The 27,400-nt window shown below is 36.5% G+C and overlaps 2 protein-coding genes across 3 annotated transcripts; one reads left to right on the plus strand and one right to left on the minus strand.

Annotated features, from left to right (window-relative positions):
* Positions 1–2,729: 2,729 nt before the first annotated feature.
* LOC122297730 (VQ motif-containing protein 20-like) lies at positions 2,730–3,555 on the plus strand. The gene has a single exon (XM_043107871.1). It carries the CDS (start codon positions 2,821–2,823, stop codon positions 3,478–3,480), a length of 660 nt encoding a protein of 219 aa, XP_042963805.1. The 5' UTR covers positions 2,730–2,820; the 3' UTR covers positions 3,481–3,555.
* Positions 3,556–6,567: 3,012 nt separating this feature from the next.
* LOC122296398 lies at positions 6,568–12,734 on the minus strand. 2 transcript variants are annotated; one of them, XM_043106061.1, is made up of 10 exons: positions 12,370–12,734; positions 11,650–11,897; positions 11,185–11,419; positions 10,726–10,895; positions 10,355–10,497; positions 10,063–10,240; positions 9,328–9,907; positions 7,810–7,922; positions 7,186–7,519; positions 6,568–7,008 (listed from the first exon to the last, which is right to left on the minus strand). In XM_043106061.1, exons 2-10 carry the CDS (start codon positions 11,859–11,861, stop codon positions 6,781–6,783), a joined length of 2,193 nt encoding a protein of 730 aa, XP_042961995.1. In that variant the 5' UTR covers positions 11,862–11,897; positions 12,370–12,734; the 3' UTR covers positions 6,568–6,780. The 2 variants fall into 2 exon arrangements, with proteins under 2 accessions (XP_042961995.1, XP_042961996.1); XM_043106062.1 differs by having other exon boundaries at positions 7,276–7,519; positions 12,370–12,732.
* Between the last annotated feature and the right edge of the window lie 14,666 nt (positions 12,735–27,400).

Below are 27,400 nucleotides of genomic sequence, written 5' to 3' on the forward strand. Positions count from 1 at the left end.
CCAATATCAAGAACAAAATGACATTATATGTGCAATAATAAATATTAAGACAAACAAATTTGAGCAGAAAAATCATAAATGGAGATCAAGTAATAGGGGCCAAGAAGGTTACTTGGTAAGACCAAGTCCTAGGACCTATGGTGGTCCAGAAATGACAACAAAAACGGGCAGATTTGCAAGGTCGACTGCCTCGCTTGATGGAGTTCATGACAGTTTCTCCCTTAAGTTTGGGGGGATGGCTTTTATACACCATTTTGATTTTATAACAGCCAAGCTATTGGCCCCAAATCGTATAGAGACTCCACGTGATGCTATTGTGTGCGCAAAGGTCAGATCACTCACCCTTAAGGCTGACCAAAACAGCCTTTCTTTGAGATTCCGATCAGCCTCGAGGAGATGGGGTCTGGAACTCTACCTCTCCATGCAAATATACGCACAGCCTCTAGCTTAGGGATGGTTGCTAGTTTCTTGCAGGATTGAGAGATGATTTGTAAAAAGCGAACTCGTCGATCGGCATCACTGCATTTTTAAAAAGTAAAAATGCGCATAAGACGTTTGTTCACCTTCAAACTTGGGTTTGCGTATAGCTTGGATGAAGATTTGTTGTGGTTCGTCATGACCATTTTTATGAGGAAGAGAGAAAGGATAGCTAGACTCGGGGATAGGTTTCTTCACTGTTGTTATTGTTAGTGTAGTTTCCCATTAAGCTACAGTTTAGAGACAAGGAATGATAAAAATTCTTAACTTGAGTCGTGTATAAAATGACCATTTGGTAATATGTTCTCATCTGAGATAAAAAATGGGACAAGAATTTTGTGTCTTGTCTTTGGTGCCAAACCAGACTTCTCGCTTGGAGAGTTAGATAAGATTAGAATTTTGTAAATATTAATAAGATAGTTTATGAATAGTATTAATAGTAAGATAGTTTAAATTGAATATTTTTTGGTTTTGAGAAAAGAGAGAAAAATACTGAATAAAAAATATTCTAAAGTTAAAATATTATTAGAATATAATTTTATAATATTATTTTTGTTTAAGGATTTGAAAAAGTTAAATTATTTTTTATTTGAAAGTTAGAAAAAGTCGGTTAGGTTTGGTTAGCCAGATGAGATAAAACGGTGTTGTATGGATGAAGGTTTTGACTATCTAAGCACACTATATTTCATCTCTAAGTTTTCAAAACATCTACTTAAGTAAATAGTAAATCAATAGTATAAAACAGTGAAAAATGACTTGAACAGTGGATAAATAGTACAAAACTAACATGAACAATGCATAAATAGTGGAAAATATTTTAGGATTTGGAAACTATATAAAACAGTAGAACCCATATATTTTTAATTATTAATTTGAAAAAGTTGTAATGATTCATTTTAAATTTTTGTATTTAAATTATATTTAAGAAGGAGATGTGATGAGATGTAAATTTTAAAATGAGATCTATTACCAAACAAGTCATAATTTTATCTATTTTTAAGAAAGTGCTCGATAAGTCATTTTTAGGTTATGTGTAGATTTTGATGGATCGACACGTGGCATGAATATCACATAAAATTGCTAAAATTGAAAACCTAGAGATGTCATGTAAATGCGTGAAAGGCTGGCCTTTAATCCAAAAAATAATAATTCTGTTATAAATCTTTAGAATAGTATTTCTCATTGAACAAAATGAAATCCCCCAAAACTCATCAATCTATATTTAATTTACTGGAAATAAAATAAAAATAATCACACAAAACATACATTTCTCAAAGAGTCTTAGGTCTCGTTTGGTTATACAGTTCATATAAGATGATATTTTTTATTAAAAATTGAATAAAATTTTGTTATTATATAGTTTTTTAATATTAGTTTTATTTTAAAATTTAAAAAAGTTAAATTGTTTATTATATTCTGTGTAAAAATTTAAAAAATTGTAATGATGAGATGAAATGAGATAATTTAATTTTAAGTTGAAATTAGATTCGTTGAATAAGCGATAAATATTATTTGTAAACCAATTATAAGACCCATATTGGCATCTTCTATCTAACTAATCAAATTTTTACATTAATTAAACCAAAGTGAAATATGCAATTATGAAAGTGACTTAATTTGAGTTACAATTAGATTAGTTAGATGAATGATATGTGTCATTTGTATCTTATTATAGGATGCATATTGGGATCAGTATCTTCATGTAACTGATCGATTAAGTTTTAACAGTAACTGTCCATCTTAATTTAAGTCGTAACTAAATTCGTTGTATGAGAGATATGTGTCATTTGTAACCTATTCAAAGACACATATATTCTATTTTAACTGATCTAGTTTTAACTATAACTTAATTACAAGCCAAACCATCTCTCAAATAAGAATGGAATTTCTATTTTTTTGTTATTATTATTATTATTATTTTCTCTTAAGAACAACCTTATGTTTCCCAAAAAGAGCGCCAACAGCACCGAAAGATCGGTTGAGACAGACACATTGGATGAACCCACAACTAATTTCCTATCCCAACTCCAATCTCAACACGTCAGCATATACCTGGCAATGCTTGCCTTGTCCGTTTTAGGCCTTTGCATACCGAAAATGACCAAATTACCACTCTGTAAACCCAAAATCCTCGTCACCCATTACGTGGCATACCATGATTCGAAGCATCAACGCATGCATCGCACCCGAACGTACATTCAACTTCCCTATAAAATGCACTCACATTTATGCTTCCGACCTCCAGCATTTTCAATTAATTAACTTGAAAGAAGACTTTCCAAAACGACCCTAAAATTTTCCATTATTTCTATTTCTGACCCGTTGGTTTCAAATTTTGACATAATGAGCTCAACAGTGCATTTTCATGCAAAGACGGAGAATGGATTGTGCTGCCCACCGCCATTGAAGCTTAACAAGGATTCCCATATCATCAAGAAGTCGTCGCCGGCGTCGTCCTCTTCCACCACCTCTCGCACGGCGCCCCAACAACAGCAACGTCACGGCCCGGTCATAATCTACACGCATTCCCCAAAGATCATTCACACGCACCCCAAAGACTTCATGTCACTGGTGCAGAAACTCACCGGGTTGTCGCGCGCAGAGGAGGACGAAGGTGTTGTCTTGCGTCGTCGCCAATGTAATAAATCCTCCGAAACAGGTGGTTCTAATGGTGCTGCTTCGACAACGACGACGGAGGAAGAGGAGGACAGCATGAAGAGCGCGAGGATCCTGTTGGGAAATGATGACACCGAGTCATCGTCGGTGATCACCGAAGAGAACTGCAGCAACGTCGTCGGCGAGGGGAATGTCAGCCAAGTGAATTCATACTTTTTGCCGCCGATGTTTGAGCCTCCGTCGAACCCATACATGGCCGATATACCGGTATTTACGCCGAATTCGGCCGAGTTTTTGCCTTGCAACCAGCCATTTTATGGTTGCACCGATTCTATCTTTTACATGCCTAACAATATGACTAGGGCGAATGATTTCAAGGACTACTAATTTAAGGTTGTTTTTTTTTTCTTTGGTAGTTAATTTTAATAATCATGAATTAATTATTAATTATTCATTCAATAATTCAATGTTTCATTTTTTTTTCCAGAGTTTTAGTAGGTACAAGTAAATTTTGTGCACCAATTCGTATACCGATTATTTTTTTTTATTTTAAAACAATATTAAAAAAATTTTAAGAGAAGAAAAAAATCTCATATTTTATCAAAATTATTTTCGTCTTCAATTCATATTGTTTCATTAAACATACGCCTTATATATCAATATCGGTGTGTAAATTAATGCACAAAGTATGCTTGTAAGAAGATTTTTCCTTTTTTTATGAAAGCAATAAAAGTTCTAAATTTTCTTTAATTGATAAAACTAATTACTTCTTTATGTGGAATATTTTTAAAATTTAAAAAATCAGATTATAATTAATTAATTATAGATAAGAAAAATGGAAAAACAAAATAGAAAAGAGTCAAGTAAATGTTTTGCCTTAGTATAGATAAAGTTATATGAATGCATGGAAGTTTTTAATTAGATTATTATTTTGGACAGCCCTCCTCTCATGTGAATGTGGAAATGCATAATCGAGGTCACCAAAAACTATATTAAGTCATGTCAATTTATGAACTTATTTTTATGAGATCATTTTGTAATTAAATTATTTCTTACGAGGTAAGAGAAATGTTAGAGCTATAAAGAGATTTTACATAAATAAATTTGTAAATTGACATAATTTTATATGATACATTAAATTTATTTTACAATAATAGTAACTTTACAATCTGCCAATCTAAATTAAAACAAGATCTTGTTAGTGACTGTTTTTGTTCTTTTTCGATTTAACTGACTTAATGCCAGGGTATTCATGTTGTGACTTGCGTTTGTTTAAAACAAAAAAGAAAAAAAGAAAAAGAAAAACATCAAATAAAGAAATGAACGATATTTTTATCAAAAATAGAAAAGAAGTTTGATCATCACATAAATTGCTTTGTCCCAAAATTGGAGTATGAGCTACAAATGCAATAAGAGTTTTGCTACATACAAGTAAAGTCGTGTACTAATCTGCATACGAATACTGATTCTTTCATACTTAAAATTTAAATTAACACTGTTTTCAATAAAATCTACTTCTTGACCAATACAATAAATTGGTGCACATATTAGTGCAAAAGTGTGCTTGCAACTAGACTTTTTCATACAGTAAATAGCTAGGCTCTGCTCATCTCTGTGTGTATATATATATATATATATAGAAAAATTCTACTTATCAACCTCACACCACACCATACATAATTTTTTTTAAATTTTTTTCTCTTACTAAATATGTGGTGTATGAATGATGAGTAGAAGAATTGAATTAGTTTAGGAAGAATAAAATAAAAATAAGTGTGATGTATAGAGATGACGAGTAACAAAACTCATATATATAATAATATATTATTTACAGAATTAATAATTTGAATCAAATTCTCACTTATTTTGTAAGTAATGATAGGTTTACTACTCTATTACTACCCATTCACTACTCAAGTGCATTACAAGTTTTTTTATTTTTATTTCATTTTCTTTAAGTATTTTTTTAACATTCTTAATCACTAAGAAAAAATTTAAAAAATAAAAAAACTTTACTAATATTCACTTCCTTAATTATTAAGTAAAATAAAAAATTAAAAAAATATTAAATATAAAAAAAATAGTAAATAAGTTGTAATGAAGTAGTAAGTATATCATTTTCACTTTTGTAATGCGGGCATGCATGAAAGGCAATAACGTACAGATGGTCAACTAGGACTCTCTTCTTACAGCAAGCATTAAATTTTTCTCCAAACTTGTTCTATTTAGATTATTAAATTATTATCATGTGTCTTTTAAACATAAAAATATATTTTGTTAAAACATTAAAAGAAGTCACAACAATTCCTTTGGGATGGGTTGAGAAATCATGGATAATCCAGGATGAGTAATGTTGGATGCCGGTTGAATTTGGGTATTGAGAAGTGTTGACGTATGCTATGAATAGCATTTAAAAAATATGTGAAAAGTAATAATAGAATATTGAATAGTCGTAAAAATAATAAATAGCAATCAAAAATAGGTGAAAAGTAATAATAAAATAATGAATAATAGTAAAGTATGTTGAGAAGTGTTAAGGTATTCTCAGCACCCAAACACAGCCACAAGTCCCATACACTCCCTTTGAAAATGATTCAAAAAGTAAAATTCAATATTAAAAAATTAATTTTTTTTTTTTAATATCGATCTCATATTTATCCATTTTTTTTTTTAAAAGTAAGTACACGAAACTTACACAGTCTAAAACTACCAGTAGTTCACTTCATAACTAGGGTTGAGGACGCAAGGGTTATCAAGCCCCCAACTTGCCATGATTATCTTAGCTTGGACTTATCGTGTTAACCCTCCCTTCGGCAATTAGAGCTCTTAGGACCCTAATCAGGAATCAAAACCCAGACTGCCTTTGTTTTTAGTCAGAAATCAAGCTACGAAAAAATGATGTGCATGGTAAGCTTAATAGTACCAGTTTCTACCATTTTGTACAAGTGCCCCACTTGATAAGAAGGCAGTCCTTGTTTTTGCCTGCCTATTCATGATTGATGGATTATGGGTCTATGCATGTTTGACGGAGCGGCACCGAGGGTCACTCTCCAAGGATTCATTTGACGGAGCGGCGGATTTTATCGGAGCTTCACCAAAAGGATGGGATGAACAAAAGATAAGACACGCATTTGATCAAGAATTGGCAAACAACATCCTCAGTATCCACATACTGCAGATCGCTAGCGCGAATGAGCTGATATTAACCCTAAAATAAGAATGGGGAATTCCCATTCAAATCAGCCTATATGCTAGATTAACAGGATCTATTCAAGAATCACAGACCTCTCAATTAAATGAATGGAAACAACTCTGGTTATCCATGAACGTTTGAAGCTGTTAATCTGGAAAATCACCTGGAATGCGTTACATGTCAGATGCTTCTTAGCCATGTTCATACACGAGTGGGAAGAAGCTGAGGTGTGCAGGATTGTGTCGTGCCAGCTTATTCAGGAAAAAAAAACAAATCATGAATGATTGCCGCAGATCTTTCTCTATTCATGAAGCCATCACATCTTTCAGGCCAAACAGATAACTTCTTTGCCCTTATTGTGTTTCTTTTTTCATTGCTGATGTTTACAATCACAAGTTGCATCCGCAAGTCGAGAAAAAACAAAAAACCCATTCCAGAAACATATGTACACTAATTGCAGAAAGTTAGAAACAATACCCCTCAAAATTACAGCATCACTTCCTCTTTTTCTCCTCTTTTTCTCTTTCAAGGACCACAGGAGCTGCTGGTATGCTGAACCACCATTCTCTCAACCTTCTCATCCATCTCTCCGTGCTTGCTGTCCTCGGAGGTGAATATCTTGTAAAAGTTTCCAAGAAAATCAAAAGAACTATGTACTTACTAGGTATGAAGGCCAGAATCAAGGCTGTGGTCAAGAGAGCAACGGAAAGTTTTTTGCTTGCCTGATGAACAGATGTATAAACCACATGAATTGGCAATGTGCTAGAGAAAGCATTGCTAATAAAAATTCACGGGACGTTTCAAGACAAAAAACCAAAGTAAAGAATGCCGTGCACCGGATTTGCTGTGCTTATATAGTGGTTCATAGGAGACAAGAAAACCTATGAACCTGAGGCAACCTGAGGCAAAGTGGACACTGCAGGTTTGACTTGCGAGACTAAAGTGGGTTCTGTGCAAAAGACAGTAAGGACAGAGGAAGAAAGAGAAACCTGAGGGGAAATGCACAGCAGCAAGGCCCGTATCTTGAGAAGAACAATGTTAACATCCTGGATGAACCCTTCAGTTTGAGAAATTGCATTTTGAAAAGCCAAAAGCTGCTCCATAGTATTTGTTCCAGGAGGTGCCATCACCTTAACCTCATCAATAGGCATTCCTTGGCCACAAAATTGTGTGAGTACCATGAAAACCGCAACAAAGATGAACATCAGAGCAAAGGTGTAACCTAGCCATCCCCTGAAATCCATGTTTAAATTATCAAACAAGATATCTACCAGTTCGATGTGCAAAGGGAACCATACTAGAGAACATCAAATTGTCAAGTCAAATTAACTAAATTGTATCTCTTATGTTCTAATTCTCTCCATCACTCCCCTTATGTTTGTTGTCCCCAATAAGATACTAGCTTATGATGTTCAAAAGATACTCTTTTCTTTCTTTCTTTCTTTCCTTTTTTAATTCTTTTCTGGAACACAGCTCCAGACAGTCTGTAAAGGAGAAATAAATCACTCATATAAGAGTTTTACCTGCAAATGATATAACTGAAAACTAAACAGAATACCGAGGACTTCACAGGATCATCCCAAATTACCAGAGACAGAAGGAATTTCCCGAGTTCCCTCATCGGAGAGAGTAACTCCTGCAAGTATATAATCAAGTTAGATGTTAAAACTAATGATTTTAAGTTGGAGCTACTCTGGTTTAAGTGAGGGGAAGGAATTATAGATCCAGATTCAGACTGCAGAGCCAAGTACTTATTCAGTCTATTTTTATCAACACTTTAATTAATTTTTAAAAGTTAAAACTTTATTCATAATCAAATAACGCGTTGCCCAGTACACATGATGTATACACAAGAAACACCTAACAAGAAGATGAGTAAGAAATCCTGAAAAATAAATAGAAAAACCAAAATGAGCAAACATCCAATGATTTTCTCCATATACATCACGACAAACAACTTAAGATCATCTTCCAAAATGCTTGCCTCTGGACAACTAAACCTCCATTTGCAGCCTTCCAAAAATACCAATAAGCAGTAAGGCATGATCCACTCTGTCCCCAATGAACTAAAAGTAGGATTCCAAAGCACTTTAGCCACCTCATGAGGCAATGATTACGCCTTTTTGAATCCAAGCATAGATATTATGCCAGTAATACCTCTGCTATTTCCCCACTCCTACATTCAACACAAATCCAACACAATAACTTTCCTCTTTCTTAAGTTGTCCAAAGTAAGGATATTCCCTAAAGCAGTTATGCAAACAAAGTAAGTTACTTTTAAAGGTGCCTTGTTCTGCCAAATATTCTTCTAAGGGAATGAGTTGCTATCATGGCATATAACACATTATAGAATGGTTTACTTGAAACACTCTTATGCTTTAAGGTGCCCCAGAGAACAGATCTTGCACTGCCCCTTTTCAGCCAAATAGAGTACAAAGGATCCAAGAACGAGGTAAGAATCCTCTCCCAAACCATCTAATGATATTTTTCCAGAGACCTACCCCATACGACTTATTAACCTCATCAGAACTCCACCCACCTCATGAACCACCATACTTTGCATCCACTACCATTCTCCAAAAATAAAGTCTCTCTTGTTTGCATAACACCATAGTCATTTCCCCAAGAGAGGTCGACTGAACTGTATTAAACTTTGGACATCCCAAACCTTCTGCAGAGACTGGAGAGCACACCTAAACTCCTCCCCCACACCTCCCCATAAAAATAGAACAGCTTTGTAATTTCTCCAAAAGATTTGCTAAAATCCTAGAACACCTATTCTTAAGAAATGATTGATGGTAACTGAGAGAGTTAGAGAGAAGTCTTTAATGGTATCATGTGCTGATTAGTTCATGTTAGTGAGTATATACCGGTTCTGCAACTTCCATCAACCGATTTTGATAATTTGTTTTACATTTATCTTCAATAAAATTGAAAAAAGAAAAGGGGGTTGGGGGGGGGGGGGGGGGGGGGGCAAACAAGAGTGAGGCCATGCGAACAAAGTCAACAGAAAAAAGTTCTTTAACAACCATTACAAATACCTTCATCAGTGCCAAATTAGTGTCAATGCCATCCACTTTAACTCCGTCAATTGTTGTTTGTGCTAGCACCACTTTTTCATAATTATTTTTAGATTCCCTAACTGCTCTTTCCAAAGAACTCATCTCTCCCACAGCTATCTCACCCACAACAAGCCCAGCCTCAGTAGGATTATTTGAACTTGTTCCAAACACAAACCCCAAGTTAGAAACCACGTCCAAGGCAGAGACTGAATAGATTCCACCACTAGCCTTAGAATTGTTAGTCTGGTCCAACTCTCTGAGGGTTGACATATTTGCAAAACTTTCCAGGATCAGGTCTCCACCTGGAAGTTGGTCGCAAAGATTGAACACAAGAAGGGTCTCACACTGTAGAGGAATAGCTAAACCAATATCCTGGACGGCTTGTATTCGTAGAATACCAAGTACAGCCTTTGAAAGTGCTTCTTCCCGTTCAACTCCATTGATCTGGTACTTATTTATAAATCTATGAACATATAAAATCTCTCGGATAATTGCTAGCCAATAATCACGGCGAGTATGCCCTTTAAGTTCAGGAAACTCGAATACCACTGATTCTGATCTACAAGGGAAAACTATAAAAATTAATGGCTGAAATAATGCTTAAAAGATTCCCAATGATAACAAAACGGAAATATCTGCATAAAATTGAACACTGACAAGCTACAAGTAAATATTGCCCGGAAACAGAACAAACTGATATGTATCATGACTTACAAGGAAATTGATTTATACGACACTGCCTTGTCAAAAAGTCGGGTGCCCCATGGTCCAGTCATCTCAGGTTTAACAACTTGTTTCAGATCATCTGCTAAATCATATCTTTTTGCCTTGTTATAGGACATAATATGGAGAGCTTCAAAGTAAAGTGCATGGTCTGTCAGAACTAACCGACCTGCATATACGCCTCAGCAATCATCCAAAAATGCCAGCCAACAAGAATATTTTATTTCCAAATAAAGGCGTGCATGAATTTATTCCACAAGATCTATTTGTCCCATGAACCTACCAGGCCATGTAGACATTCCTACATGTTCAAGAACAGGTTGGGTGGTGACTGTTCCATCTACTTCCAGAATCTTTTCTCCTCTTGCTGATCGAACAGCAGAAAGAAGAGACGACTCTGATTGGTTTTTCATTTTTCTAATAGCTCTGCAGGCATTAAAGAAAAGTTAATAATAATAACAGAAAATTGTAGAATGGATAAATGTAATGTAACCCGTTGAGTAAAACTGTGATATTTACCAACACCTATTACAATCAAATCATATTACAATTAAAAGCCCATTCCCTCTGCCTCCCCACCCCCACCCAAAACCCCAAAAAGAAAACAAAATCTAAAAGAAGCCAAAATAATTGCAAATATGGGCATGCAATTACCTTTCTAGTCCACTTAAATACTTGTCATAGATAGAAAACTGAAGCCGACCCCCAGTTGATTTGGTAAGCACTTCAAATAAATTTTCACTAATGATTACGTTTGCAATAATAGGGACTGCTGAAGCTATTCGTGAGAAGGCCTCCCCCCCAACAGATATATCCTCATTGACCTGCAGATGGATTTTGGTCATACATGGCCACAATGTCAAGAAGCAACAGACTCCAGAGTACTAAATACACCATAATTTACAGAAACCCAAGATAGGGCTCTTTAAAGTGACTCAAGTATAAAAGGAGCCTTTGATAACAGAACCCCAACATTAGTTACAAGTGTGTGTGTGTGTGCAGGAGAGGTCTTGTTTTATGATAACGATCATGCAAGAGAGGTCTTAACATTACATGGTAAAAACTGTACTTATGCTGCATAGTTAACAACTTATTTGAGCTAGTAAAACTTACATTTAGTAAAGGTTGGCTGGCAGCAGCTGGAGCCTCCCAAGCTAGCATCATGTCATATGTTAAGCGTCGAAACTTTTTATCAGCTAGATGACCTGTTACTTGTATTGACAAAGATAGTGTCCTGAAACTGCAGTATTCCAAAAAGTTCCTTGCATACATTGATGGATGCTTTACAAAGTCAGCAGCCTCTGCATTGAAGCATTCTTGAAGCTCACTTGAAGGAACCCCAAGGACTCTGCATCATTGGGTTTTCATTGTTGGAATAAATATAAACAAAAAAATAACGAACATAATTGTGGTAAAATTACATATTTCAATGAAGTTACGATGCCCAACATCCATACTTAGAACACAATATTGCTAAGAAGTTGCAAATAACACTGGAGAAGAAGTTCTACAAGATTCATCTAATATTGAAGTAAACATCTAAAGTACTGAGTACAAGATACAGAGTGGTGAGCTTACTTTGAGCATCTACGAACGACCAGATTTGCAACAGGAGAAAGCTCCGGTATCCAATTCCTCTGAGCAGATGGAGACCTTACCATCTCTTCAAATTCTTCATTGAAAGAGCACCGCTTGCCAAACAACCATTTGAATGATCCTTCTCTTACCAGATCTTCAAGCAAATTTCTGGGTTTGCTACCCGCAGCCAACTCCAACATGCCACTAACCATCTTCTCTAATTGGACAGAAACCCCCCACTCAAATGCCTGTCACAAATACTGCAGTCTTAGAAAACCTCAATTTAATTGATACCACTTTCACAGTGTGATACATTTGCTGTAACTTGAGCACATCACCTTTTCATTTGCAGTTCAAACATTAAATTTGCATAATGTGATTCTTACATTGCTAAATAAGTTAAAAAATAACCAATAGAGATTACAAACTTAACACTTTTTTTATTTTTAAAATAGGTACCAGATTTCTTCAGAAGTCCATGGTGCTTTCAATTTCTGCTACTGAGACAAGTTATTTCAGATTTGTCACTCAATAAGATTTAATTTGAAGCCAGGTATCAAGTTTAGCTACTACATCCATCACTTACTCAACCCACAAGGCATTACTCGATGAAAAAAGTAAAAACCCAAATATAAGAACCCACAAACCAAAATTCATGACTACATAGTCCTAGCATTTTTTTTTTTTTTGGTCAATTCAGAGATCACTCAAGAAACTTACCCCTAAAATGTCAACTTTTACATTCAAATTCTGCAAAAACCTCAAGCTCGAACATCGGATTCTCTTCGTTTTTGCAACAATTCGAGAAAAACATCTCGGTTATATGTACAGAAACATTATCTCGATTTTGCGAAACTCGAAGGGATTACATGTACTGACAAAGCAGGGGGAGATTCATATCGGACAATATCTATTAGAGACATCCATGGTTTTGTTGTGATATGGGGATCATGATCACGAAAGTTGCTGGATAAGAATAAGGAAAGGGAGGGATAGAGAGAGACAGAGACAGTGAGCGGTGGCACAGTCTGATGGAAGAAGATCAGAAGAGCTCGGATACAGAGAATAGCAACTTAGGTGTTCTTATTGAATTGGTCCAAATGAGTCAAAAGTCAACACAGCTTATATAAGATTCTAGAATTTGGATTTAATTGAATGGAAAATTCTCAGTGGATTTGCTTTTAAATTTCATATGTTTTTGGGCTTCTTGACCCGTCTTTCATTCTTTATTAACCCATTGGGTTAGGTGCTCAAAGCCCAATACAAAACCTGCCTTGAAAAGGATCACTACAAAATACACTAAAGCCCAATACAAAGCCTTCCTCGAAAAGCCTCGACGCCCCCCATGCCCCTCCATCCTTCCTATAGCTAGGACTATACAAAATAACCGTAAACCCGAACCGTCCGTTTTTTTGACCTGACCCGACCCAAAATATCGACCCGTTTATTTGCAAAATCGGAAACGGGTTACATCGTAACCATTTTTAATTTTATCGGGTAATACCCGTAACCCGTTTCCACACAAAATGTGCAGCTCGCACTCCCTCGGTGTTAGTCTGTTTGCAATTCCCACAGTTGGGATTCTCTCCGTCAGCGTTGATCTGTTGTTCAGAAGGTCTCCCTCATCTATAAGTATTACTCTCTCTCTCTCTCTCTCTCTCTCTCTCTCTCGCTTTGTTATTGTGAATATGTGATTTTTGTACGTGTATGCGGTATGTGTGGATGTTTTCTTTGGGTTTCCTAGGAAGGGGGTCATAAAATGCTTTTCTTCGGGTGTTGAAGTTGTCCCCGTTACTGACTGCCTGCATCTCTGCCTGGGAGGCTCAATGGCGACGAAAATCAGAGAAGGGCCAACAGATCACAGCCCCAAACCGCAACGAAGAAAAATCGAAAGAGAGGGAGAGAGAGCACAATCTAAGAGAGAGAGAGAGATCTTACCGGCGTTACTCAGGCGGTCAGGCTAAAATCTGGACTGTGAGAGTTTGGAGTGAATCTTGGGGTGGTTGATCCGAAATCAGTGGTGGCTATTGATGGGTCTTTAGCACAAGAGAGAGGGCTCGGCTGAGATTTCAGAAATCAGGGACGACTTTTTGATTGCTGGATTTGGTCGAAAGGGTCATGCTGTCGGTGATATTCCCGGTGTTAGGTTCAAAGTCGTGAAGGTTTCTGGTGTCTCCCTCCTGGCTCTATTCAAGGAGAAAAAAGAGAAGCCTAGGCCCTAAGGTTTCCGGGTCGGAACACTATTCCAAAACTGCTGTCGAGTCGAGTATCGAGTATGGGTAAACGGAATGCACCTATAATCGGGTCGGGTCGGAATATCTTGCTATCGAGTCAGGTCGAATCGGTGAACAGTCCTACCTATAGCCTTCTTGAGCATTCTCCTCGGGTTAGATAAAGATAAAAGCTAAAATTCGACTAAAATTACATATTTTTTCTTTTACTTATTTCATTTGAGAGAAATTTTTATATTGAATTATCCATCTATAAATTATTATTATTTAATATTTTTTTATAATATTTTATCGAATTTGTTTTTCTCATATATTGCATTTCAAATCTATTGTAAATTATATGAACCCAAGCGCTAATACGCGTACACACACATATATATAATAATTAGTGGTGCGGCTGTTATATAGCAACAAAATGAGAGAGAAGTTCATATAAATTATTCAATGGAGGGTGAACCCTAACCATACAAACATAGAGACTTACTGTAGTTAGCAAACAAAATATTTGTCTTTTACCTCATCCAATGTATACCATTTTAAGAGATTGTTAGCCAAATCTTGGTTTGCATTTACATTTGGCTAAGCCAATGAGAATGTTCTTACTTGTTTTTTTCTTTCTTTTTCTTCGTTTATAGTTTAGAGACAGCTTGATCTACACCCTTTCAATGACTTAAAACATATATGCACCACTCTACAAGACTCTCCGACCGTTGATCCTTCAACTAGCAAAAGAAGATCAACTAAATACTTCGCATGTGAGGCTTATGCGTGGCCCCTTGCCCACACGTGAAACCCATGTGCCGCTGTACCACGAAAAGCTTTCTATTGCCAAACATCACACCATTGCATTCCAACATTCTTAATTAGCAAAAAGTTTAAGTTTCCCAAAAGATTTTTAAAATGCACTAACATTATGAAGAAGTCATATCAACAAACAATCTAAGTTGACTCACGTTCCAGGAGGCATTACGTACAGAGTGGCATGACAGAAAACAAACAACCACAACCCCAAATCAAAGATTGTCATGATCCAACCTGAAGTAATTTCAAAGTGTGTTTGTCTTGACCGAACCCAAATAAACCAGGTGCTTCTGTTTCCGACCCATTCATTTCAAATAATTTGGTTTTGTTTTTCCAATAAAGAAACCAAAACAATGTCATTTTAATTTTCAAAATATGCATATGATTGGAGTCGATGCACTGCTTAACCCAAATTTTCTAATCAAAATGACCCATTCAATTTTTGCTATATTTTAGAATGAGTGCAAAACCCTAAGGGATTGAGATGTGGTTTTTGACTATATATTAATGAAGTTTTTGAGAGGTAAGATTTATCCAACATCCCTAAACTATCACTTTTTAATAATGTGATATCTAAAAGGAAACTTTGGTTAAACATTCCTTATGTCATGGGGTACTTACATTTATGAATCTACTCAATTTGTTTTGGTATATGTTTATTAGAAATATTCTTTTTTGATAACCATCATTGCCTTATTCATTGAAACTCTATAATCAAGAAAGAATACATTAAGGAATTTGCTCCATTACAATGACAGTATTCGGTATACCAATAACATCCTTTTCTAGAGCATGGGCAACTTAATTTGTTCTTATTCCTTCCAATGTGTTGCATTGACCAAAAATCAAATTTAGCCAGTAGTGATTGTGTATATGCCAGTATCATGCTTGTGGTAGTATCCACATCTATAGAACTTTGGATCCCCTAGACTACCTGCAGGCATCTCCTTCTAGGATTATAATTCTGAAACCCAAGTCTTGGGAAAACAATGTGGCTTGGAGAGCAGCAACAACTTTTGCTAGAAAAGGATTAGGAAAAAGATCGCTCTCTATCCTCAATGTTACCTTGACTTTGCCCTCCCAGTCACGTATAATAGCGCCAATACCAACCTTACTAAAACTGATTAAATTATTAATCAGAATGAAAGTTTGAAACTCATGTAATTAACCTCTTTTGAAGTGAATCTTATCAAAAGTAGCATCCCAATTAAGTTTGAAAATTCCTTGAGGAGGGGCCTCCCATTCTTCATTCATTTCACATTCTGTTCTAGTACTGCTAGTTGAAGCTTTGAGTTGTCTGCGTTTAGCCAATAGGTTCTTAGCTTGCTACACTAATTTGGAAGGAGGTGCGAAAGTGTCCTTAAAGATAGACTCATTCCTCCTCTTTTATATTTTCCAAGAAACAACAACAAATCCCTCCATGTCTTCCTTGTGTAACATGTCAAACATTTTCTCCACTCAATCCTTAAAGGGCCTATCTTTGAGATCCACACTTTTGAATTTTGGTTGCACACTGCCCCCATACATCACAAGTTGAGGTGCACTCTTACAATACATGCTTCACTGTTTCAGGGTTTTATTTGTGCAGCGGGCACTTTGGATTGTCTACTACACTCCTTTTAAAGTGAGTAGCTCTTGTTGGAAAGACATCTAGACATGCTTTCCATAGGAATGTTTTGTTAGGTATCTTTAGGTGCCATATTTTTGTCCAGTTTTCATTCTTTGTCTGCTGGTTTAAAGATTGGCATTTTGCACTATCTTATGGCTCTCCACTAGGGGGATAGGCACTCTTGCACAACTTGACAATAAATATGCCAGTGGTGGTACTTCTCCAAATCAACTTATCATGTTTGTTGTAGGTGCTTATGGGAATAGTTTTTATAAGTTCAGCTTTATCTTTTGAGAAAATGGCATTCACAAAAGATTCCTTCCATTGATGTGTATTCATCTATCAGAGTTGAGTCCTTTGTATCAGCTGTAAAAATTTGATTGAGCTTTAGGGGTTAAAAGTAGTTTGCTGAGAAATCCACTTATTAGTCCAAATGTGTACTACTTCTCCATTACCAATTCTCCACAAAATTCCTTCAAGAAGAGGTCTTGAATCTATGAGACTTTGCCATATGTAGGAATAATTACTACCTATTTTTGCTTTTAAGAAAGTAGTTGTTGGGAACTATTTGCTCTGAGTACCTGTGCAATAAGGGAATGAGGGTTTTGGACTAGCCTTCAACCTTGTTTTGCTAGCATGGCAGTATTAAAGTTCTCAAAGTCCCTAAACCCCAAGCCTCCTAACTTTTTAGCTTTCCTCATTTGCTACCAACTCACCCAATGAATCTTGTTTTCTTGTTCTTGCTGAACTCACTAGTAACTCCTCATAACTTTATTAAGCTCTTGTAATAGGTGCTTAGGAAGTTTGAAAATTCCCATATAGTAAGTGGGGATGACTTGAACAATTGCTTTGAGTAGGATCTCCTTGCCTGCTTGTGAGAGAAATTTGGTTTTCCAATTCCTCAATCTGTCATTCACCTTGTCTAATAACCCATTGAAAGTATTGGCTCTAGATCTTCCCACTAGTTCTAGTAGGCCTAAGTATATTTCATATGAGTCGGTGGCTCTTATACCTGCTATGCTGATGATGATCTCTTTGGTGTCTTCTCGAGTGTTCTTGCTGAAGAAAATGGAAGTCTTGTCTTTATTGAGCCTTTGGCTTGAAGTTTTCTCATAAGAGTCCAAAAGCTTGAAGAGTCTACTCCACACCAAAGAGCTTGCCTTGCAAAAAAGTAAGTTGTCGTTGACAAAAAAGAGGTAGTTAATATGGACTTGACCTCTGGCCAGTGGAAGACCAATAATCAAACTAGAAGCTTTTACAGTGTTAATTAGGTTGCTAAGAACTTCAGAGCATATGATGAAAAGGTAAGGTAAAAGAGGATCACACCGCCTAATCCTCCTAGAAGAGTGAACTTTTTTGTGGGGCTCCATTAATAAGCAAAGAGTAAGAGACTAATGTGACACAATTCATGACAAGTGCAATCCACCTTTGAGTAAATTTCATTTTCTTCATTACATATCTTAAGAAAAGCTCAATCCTGTCATATGTTTTGCTCATGTAAAGCTTAAGAGACATGAAATCTTCCTTTCCTTTCATACGAATCTTCATGGTATATGCATGGATTCAAAAGCTACTATTACATTATTAGTTATGAGTCGTGCACAAAGGCACTCTGGGTAGGTGAAATGATGTCAGGGAGAATGGCCTTTAAACTGTTAGCTAGTGTTTTTGCAATGATTTTGTAAAAAAATTATACAGGCCAATAGGGCTTAACTCAGTAACCTTTAGAGGGGATTTGGAATAAGGGCAATACAAGTGTCATTTAAGCTATTAGACCGTTTCCCTTCATTTAGGATCTCTAAAATAGCAGTACTCACTTTAGGTCCTATTGTATCACAATGGTTTTAATAGAAAGATGTAGGAAAGCCATCAAGACTAGGAGATCCTAGTGGATTCATATTGAAAATAGCTTCCTTAACCTCTGCTACTGTGAACTCCCTAGTGAGACCAGCATTCCTTTCTTTTGTTATTGAAGGCTTCAGTGGTTCCAGATAAGAATCTATTTCTATTGGATTGGAAGTTGAGAATAGATCATTAAAATACCTTTGAAACATGTTGTTGATCTCCATAGATACTTTTGTTACCTATCCATCTTTAGTTGTAATCTTGTGGATCATGTTGGTCTTCCTCCTCTGGTTGACACATTTGTGTAAAAAAATTTTATTTCTGTAACAACCCCGCCCTGGGAAGGATGAAATCGCTATGTACATACCTGTCCTTCTTTCTATCTTTTCTTTCTCTTGCTTCTCATTCTTTTTTTTTTTCTAGTAATATGCAATCCGCATGAACATGACACATGTGCACTCTAAGTTTCTAATTTAATAAAGGGAAAACCTGATAGTCATTCTATTAAACACTCATTCATAGATAGACTCTGAGAGTCTATCATACTTTCATAAAAACATAATAGTTCTAGTTAGGAAGAGACTTTATCTCTATCATACGTACAAAAAAGCACTATGTCAATATATAAGGGTTTACCATCACCCCACCATAAATGGTTATACCATACCAAGAATACATGGTTTAAAGTCAAACTTGACAAAACGTCCCGACAAGGAACTCATCCCAACATAAAAACATAATATCCATAAACATAACTCATCATTCATGTAAGATCGAACCAACAGGGAAGACACTAAATGTCTGCCTCTCCCTCTGCAATAATGCCCTGCTCCACAGCCTTTTCTTCATTACCTGGACATTTAAAACATAAATACAAAATGAGTCTTATACTCAGTAAGCATTACATCATGCTGTTAACGTACTAATCATCTATTATATTTCTTTTGAAAACATGCATATATAAACATTTAAACAGTACTTTTATGCATAAATATTTAAACAGTTCTTTCATGCATAAACATTTAAACAATACTTTTATACATAAACAGTTAAGAGTTTAGTCATGCTTTCATGCACACACTTACTTCATACTTTTGTACATACGTTTAAATCCTATTTTCATGTATACATTTACATCATACTTTCATGCATACCTTTACTTTCATCTTTCACTTTCATTTGGCCAGTACACACTATTACGCTCCGCGTGTTAGGGTTAGCGGTCTTTTAGACCTGATTCCACCCGTGGCAGCGAGTTAGGAATCTCTTTCCATCAGGGTGTAGCACTGAATGCACCGCCAGTACTACTTACCTAGCATTGCAATCTTTCCAATCATTTGATACCATCATTCATTTATTAGTCATGACCATTACGTTGTTTCATACATTAAAACATTCATTTCCTTTCAGTCATTTCTTTCTTTTATTCAATCCTTTACTTTTCAGTCCTTTTCATTTAATAGTTCATTCATGGAAAAACGTCATTTAAAAGAATGAGTTTAAACATCATTTTTCATGTAGTTACGTATTTTCATACCTTAACATTCTTTTCATTTCATTTCTTTCTTTATAGTCAAACATTTTCATTATCTTTTCTTAGTCCAATGCATATGCGTTTATTTTTGAAAAAGAGCAATTAATGTCACGCTACGTATAAATAAGATGTTAATACTTTGAGAGATCATGTATGAAAATCTCATGACTTAGCATCTACGTGCATGCATTACCTTATACACATACAAATAATTATAATCGATAGAGTGCTTAACAGGGTTTACAAGAAAGGCTTGTACATAGTATATACATTTACAATTTCTTTACAATAACATTTGAAGAGAGAGACATTCTTTCATAAGAGAGCTTTGTGTGTAAGAAGCATGGTCATAGCTACTTACCTCTATACTCCTCAATACTTCCAATCATCAATATAAGTCATATTCCAATAAATAATATAAGCGTGTTAATACTCATACAATATTTCTTTAGCCCTCCCTTTAAAAGAGAAAGCCACGATATTAAAATCTAACGTCCTTTCTACTTTTAACGTTAGCTTAACTAACTAACCTCTCGTAAAACCTTTACAATAATAACATAAGAAAATAATTAACCTAGTTAACACATATTATTTAGCTAAACATAACATAGAAAATAACTAGAATAAGCCATTAAGTAATTCAAATCCTTAACGTCAAAGTTTATAATTAAATCATTTAACACCCATTTTTAAAACAAGTTTATAGAATTACTTATAGCCAAAATAATCTAACACTTCTAGCCTTCTACGAAAGAAAACTTAACACCACTTTCAAAATAAACTCTCTACACAAATATTCATACCAAATTTATTCGAAAAATCATTTAAGATTTTAAATAAGTTCATTTGTTAAAAACCTTCTTTTATTTCAAATATACATAAAAGCACAACACCAACACAGTCTCCTTATATATTTGGTTACTCAAAACAGTCTATAAATATATATATATATATATATATGAAAGTCACCACAATAAAACAGCCCATACATATTCGGTCACTCAAAATAGGTCATACATATGTATATACGAAACACAACATCAAAACATAAGCTAAACAATTTTGTTAACTTCCAAAATCACATTAAAATCAAAGGAGTTAAAATATGATGTTTACCTTAAGCTCCTAACTTCTTTCAAGAGATAAAGTGGAGGTCCAAAACTTGAAGAAAATAAGAGGAATTTGATTTCTTGAAAAGGAGAAGAAAAGAGGGAAGTGGCGTTGGCTTTGGAGAGGAAAAACAAGGGGAAGACATCGGTTTGGAAGAAAAGAGAAGAAAATTTTCTTTATTATAGTGACCGATGGACTAAAGAGGGGATAAGGACTAGTCAAACTTCTTTTGGAATTAGAAGAAAGAGATGGATTAAATAAGGATAAAAGAAAATGATTACTTCACCTAACCTCGCTCAAAACCAACGGTTTGAAGGGGAAAAAGGGACTTAATTAATTTAATTGAATTTATCCCATAAGTCTTCAAGTAGCTAACAGAAAGGAGATCTCCTTAGACTAGTTAAAGCTTATCTCATAAGCTTAAAGAAGAACCAATCAAATTTAAGAAGGAAAGTTAGTCTTGGTCAAAGCTTGTCTCATTGGATTGGAAGGTAGACCAACGATTTAAGATAAATTAAAGGCATAAACTACTTTTCGTAAAAGGGACCTACAGATTCAACAAGGAATAAATGTTTAAGTCACTTGGTCAAAGCTTTTCTTGGAAGCTAGAAGAAAGGGATGGCTTGGATGAAAAATAAAAAGATATTCACTTCACCTACCACATCCAGTGGTAGAAATCAAATGAGACTCTTTCATAAATAGTAAAAATTTTGAGGGGCTTTAAGAAAATATACTATAATGCCTTAAAAATCATGTACTTAATTTATTTTAATATCCCACATAAAAATAAAAACTCATCCATCTTAAAATAAAATAATAAAATAATAAAAATCTTTATCTCATAATATTTAACTTAAATAATTAATAAAAAAAATGAAATGATGTAAGGACCTACGTAGTAGGACTTGGGTATTACAACTCTCCCCTCCTTAAAAACAATCTTGTACTCGAGATTAAATGTACTTCAAAGAGAAACGTGGGATACTTTTCTCTCATACTGTTTGCAAGCTCCCATGTCATCTATTGTTCGGTGTGGTGGATCTACAGTACTTTGACCATTAGGATTGTTTTAGTGCAAAGTACTTGAACTTCCTAATCCATGATTAGGACCGGCGTTCCTCATATGAGAAATCTTTGTACACTTGAAGATGTGCATAATCCAACACATGTAGAGTCGTGCACATATTTCCAAAGCATTGAAATATGGAAAACATCATGCATGGCTGAAAAACTTTGGAGGTAGTTCAAGTCGTTAAGAAACTGCTCCTATCGTTTCCAAGATCTCCAACCTCAAAGTGTAGCTCCTTCCTTCGACGGCCCGCATTGATGCTCTCCTGATGGCTACTATTGTATGTGAACTCGACCAATGATAAGTACTTAATCCAATTCCCATTAAAATCCAAGATGCAAGCCTGTAACATGTCCTCTAATATCTGGATTGTTCTTTCAGATTGACCATCTGTCTGAGGGTGGAAAGTAGTGCTATATGTTAACTTTGTCTTCAGATTCTTTTGCACACTCTTCCATAATGCTGACGTGAACCATGAATTTTGATCTGACACAATCTTAGATGTAACCCCATGTAATCTAACTATCTCCCGGACCTATTATTATGCTAATTCACTCATTGAATAGGTCGTCTGAATAAAGATGAAATGAGCTGTCTTGGACAACCTACCGATGATTACCCGTGCTGAGTCTTGTTCGTCCGGGGCTTTAGGAAATCCCATTACAAAATCCATACTGATCTCGTCCCATGGCTAAAAATGGGATTGGCAATAGTTGCAACATTCCTGAAGGTCTTTGATGCTAGGCCTTAACCATCCGGCACGTCAGACATTGAGGTACAAAATTAGATACATCTCTCTTTGTTCTGCTCCATCAGTAGTGTTGTCTTAGGTCTCCATACATCTTGGTGCTTCTTGGATGCATTGTGTATAAAAACTTGTGCACCTCCCTTAGTAGTATATCCCATAATTCCTTCTCTGTCGTTACACAAGGTCTCCGCTTGAACCGCAGGGACCCATCTTTAGAAACCACAAAGTCAAGCTGCTTCCCTTCTGAAACCTCTGTCTTGATCTTATGGAGGTTGACATCTTCACTCTGAGCAGCTTTAGTCTAGTCCAATATGGTTAGATTAAGAACCAGGGTACTTAACCTTGTCTGTACATCCCTCACTATCTCCACTCCAAGCGTCTCAGTGTCCAAGAAAATAATTTATAAGGGGTGTACCTGCTCGCAAGGGTACCAGAAGAAAACTTCCTATTGAGGAATCTACTACAATATTAGCATGGTCAGGATGGTAGTATTAGCATGGTCGGGATCGTAGTTGATGGTACAATCATAATGCTTTATCAGCTCTAACTACTTGCTCTGTCTCACATTTAGTTCTTTTGAATGAAGAGATATTTAAGACCCTCGTGATCCATGTAGATCTTATAACGCTCCCTGTACAAATAATATCTCCAAATCTTTAGGCAAAGACAACTACTATTAGCTCTAGGTCATGGGTCGGGTAGTTGCACTCCAAATCCTTTAGTTGGCGTGAGGCATACGCTACAACTCTCCCGCGGTCATCAAGACACATCCCAATTGTTGGCATGACGCGTCAAAGTATATCATGAACCACTTGTACCCAAAGGTATAGCCAAAATAGGCACCATCACAAGCTTCTATTTCAACTTTTGAAAGCTTTTTTCACATTTCTCAGTCCATGTAAATTTCTCCCTTGCCTGATGAGCTTTTTCATGGGGACTGCAATGTGGGAAAAACTTTCAAAAAATCTTCGGTAATACCCCACAAGACCCAATAAGCTCTTGATCTCTTGGACCATCTTAGGTCTAGGTCATTCTACAATTGCCTTGACCTTCGAAGGATCCGCAGAGATCCCATCTTTTGTCACTATTTCGCCAAGGAAGGAAATCTTTTGTTGCCAAAATTCACATTTAGTCAGTTTGGCATACAATTTCTTCTCCCTTAAAATTTTGTAGGACCACTTCCAGGTACTTTGCATGATCCAAGCTCTTAGAATAAACAGGATATCGTCAATAATTACAATAACGGATTGGTCAACGTACTCCTATAAAATATACGGTTAATTAAATCCATAAAGGGTGTCGAGCATTAGTCAATCCGAAGGACATTACTAGAAATTCGTAATGTCCATACTTTGTCCTGAAGGCAGTCTTAGGAGCATCTTCCGCCTTAATCTTCAACTGGTGGTATCCTGAATGTAGATCAATCTTCAAGAATACCTGTGCTCCTTGAAGTTGATCAAATATATCATTGATCCAAGGTAACGGATACCAATTTTTAATTGTCACCCCGTTCAATTTTCTATAACTGATGCAAAGGTGTGACGATTCATCTTTCTTTTCACAAAGAGAACTTGTGCTCCCCATGGTGACACACTACAGTGAATAAAGCCCTTCTCCAATAACTCCTATAGCTGATCCTTAAGCTCCTTGAGCTCTACAGGTGCCATCTGGTAGGGTGTTTTGGAGATCGGCGTCGTCCCTAGTATAAGATCTATTGAGAACTCAACCTCTCTATCCAAAGGTAAGCCAAATAGCTCATCCAGAAAGACATTGGGGAACTATCTCACTACCTCGATATCTAGAAGTCGAGGTTCATTTGGTTGAGACATAACCAATCTAGCCAAGAATCCCACAGAACCCTTTTTCAACGTCTCTGTGGCCTATAACACAGAAACCAACTTGGGCTTTGGGTGCTTACCCACTGCACAGAAATGGAACTCTGTCTCACCCGATGGTCTAAAGACCACACTCTTCTCAAAGCATTCCATGCAAGCATGGTGCTTAGATTGCTAGTCCATGCCCAAAAGGGCATCAAACTCCCCATATCAAATAGAATAAAATCGACAAGGAGGTGCCGACCTTGCATCTCTATCACGCATCCCTTCAATACGGAAGTACAATTTACGGAGTCTCCGAGTGGGGTAGAAACAGACACCACACTCTAAGGACTCGAGGGTCCACTTACTTAAACATGCTACTTACAGGATATAAAGAGTACGTAACAATAGAATTGCCTAATACTAATGCACGATGGGGAAATAGGGGAAAGAACGGGTCAGTGAAAGCTTATTTAAATATCGCCTATGAAATTGGAGTCGCCTAGCTGAACTCTTGTAGAATAAGCCTATGAGTAGACTTCTAACACCCATTTGCCAAGTTAAATAAGTTGTGAGCAACAAATTCCACCTTCTCTTGTTTCGCACGTCAGACAACGCGGAATATCTTCCCTAGGCACTCAATCATCTACTTCGCTACACTTGCCATCAAACATCAGAGGGTGCTGTCTCCTGAATAGTTCGAAGGTGGTTGAACGTTGGGATTGCCTTTGTATCTTGGTGTGTCCACCAATAGCTATTTCTACCAGGCATGTGGCTGCATTGATGAGGTCCCTCGTAACTTTTAGAACCTCCTACTGACTCTCTACCCAAGGAAACAGGGTTGCCCCCCAGCATTTGTCTTTCTTAGTATTGCCAATAGGTGTCGTAGTAAAACATGTATAACAATAACGATGGCAATAGACACATATAAAACAATTTTGCATGACTTGCAATCATTTTAGCATAATGTTGAGTACTGTGGAGTCTGGTCCACACCGCTCGAACGGAGGCATTGGCCGCTCGAGTGAATTCAGGCAGATTCAAACGCTCGATGTAAGCTAGACAGTGAGCTCGAGCAGGAAGCTTTCGCTCGAGCGGAGAGCGAAGTCAGGCAGAGTTGAACGCTCGATGTCAGCTCGATAGTGAGCTCTATAAATGTTTTGAGAAACACTATCTCACGAGTTGAGATAGAGTGTGTGACTGCATTCATATATATACCAATATACAATCTGGTGTCTATCTATGGAAAGACAACATAAAAGGAAAGATTTTTATACAAAAACTATACAGCTAGCAGAGAACTTAATACACGTGATTTACTCCTATAAATACACATTAGTTGACTAGAGAGAATTGCTAAGAATATTCCTGATATGTTGCTGTGATCATGAGCTAATATCCTTGATTGATGCACAGCTGATTGTTTTGATTTCATTCCTAATATTCCCCCTCAAACTTGGCTGTGGTAGAAAGCAAAGACCAAGTTTGTTACGCAGCTGTTTGAATTGAGTCTTGAGTAAAGGCTTGGTGAACAAATCTGCAAGCTGGTCATGGGAGGTGACAAATTTAGTTTCTAAGGAACCAAGTGCCACCCGCTCCCTTACATAGTGATAATCAAGTTCTATGTGCTTTGTCTGAGCATGTAGAACTGGATTTACTGTCATAAATAAGGCACTCATGTTGTCACAATGAAGAATGGGTATTTTGAAGAGGGGCACCCTAAGGTCTTGAAGCAAAATGGAAAGCCAAGTTAATTCTGCTGCAGTGGAAGCCATGGCTCTATATTCTGCTTCTGCACTAGACCTTGCAATTGTTGGTTGCTTCTTTGCACTCCAAGAGATGCAATTGCTACCAGAAAGGTACAATAGCCTGAGGTGGATCTCCTTGTAGTGGGGCAACCAGCCTAATCAGCATCTGAGAAGCCATATAAGTCGAGGCTGCTGTTTGAGGTGATGTGCAGACCAAGTGCAGCTGTGCCTTGCAAGTACCTAAGGATTCTTTTAACAAGTTGGAAATGAGCCACAGTAGGTGTTTGTAAGAATTGACAAACATAGTTCACACTAAATGATAAGTCTGGTCTGGTGAAGGTGAGGTACTGAAGACCACCAACAAGACTTCTATAAAGTGTAGGATCATCAAATAGCTGGTCAGAGGCAGATATGAGTTGTCCTGTTGTTGGCATAGGGGTTGCCAAGGGCTTGCATTCATGCATGTTGGCTCGAGTGAGTAATTCCACAATGTACCTATGCTGATTCAAGAAAAGATCAGGACCAACCTTGTGGACTTCGATCCCCAAAAAATGATGGAGAAACCCCAAGTCTTTGATAGAAAATTGAGTGCTGAGTTGAGAGATGAGCCACTGAATTCTCTGTGGATTATCTCCTGTGACCACCATGTCATCCACATAGAGGAGAAGAATAAGGACTCCATGGTCTGAGTGACAAATAAAAAGACTTGGGTCTGCTGAGCTTGAGAAGAAACCAAGTTGCAACAGAAAAACACTCAACCTGTCAAACCAAGCTCTAGGAGCTTGTTTGAGGCCATACAAGGCACGATTGAGCTTACATACATGGTGAGGACACTTGGTATCTTCAAATGCAGGTGGTTGCTGCATGTAAATAGGGGTGTTAAGAAAACCATGAAAAAAAGCATTCTTAACATCTAATTGGTGAAGTTCCCAGTTTTTAACAGTGGCAAGAGTGAGGACAGTTCTAATACTTGTAGGTTTCACAACTGGTGAAAAAGTTTCTGAAAAATCCACTCCATCAACTTGACTGAAACCTTTAGCAACTAGTCTGGCTTTAAGTCTCTCAAGAGTACTATCAGCCTTAAGCTTGGCTTTATAAACCCACTTGCAGCCAATTACATTCACACCCTCAGGTTTGGGAACCAATTTCCAAGTATTGTTCTTGGCAAGTGCATCAAGTTCCTCTTTCATGGCAGCAGACCAACCAGAATGTGTCAGTGCAGATTTAACTAACTTTGGT

Source organism: Carya illinoinensis, chromosome 15 (genome assembly GCF_018687715.1).
Source record: "Carya illinoinensis cultivar Pawnee chromosome 15, C.illinoinensisPawnee_v1, whole genome shotgun sequence".
NCBI classification, from domain to species: domain Eukaryota; kingdom Viridiplantae; phylum Streptophyta; class Magnoliopsida; order Fagales; family Juglandaceae; genus Carya; species Carya illinoinensis.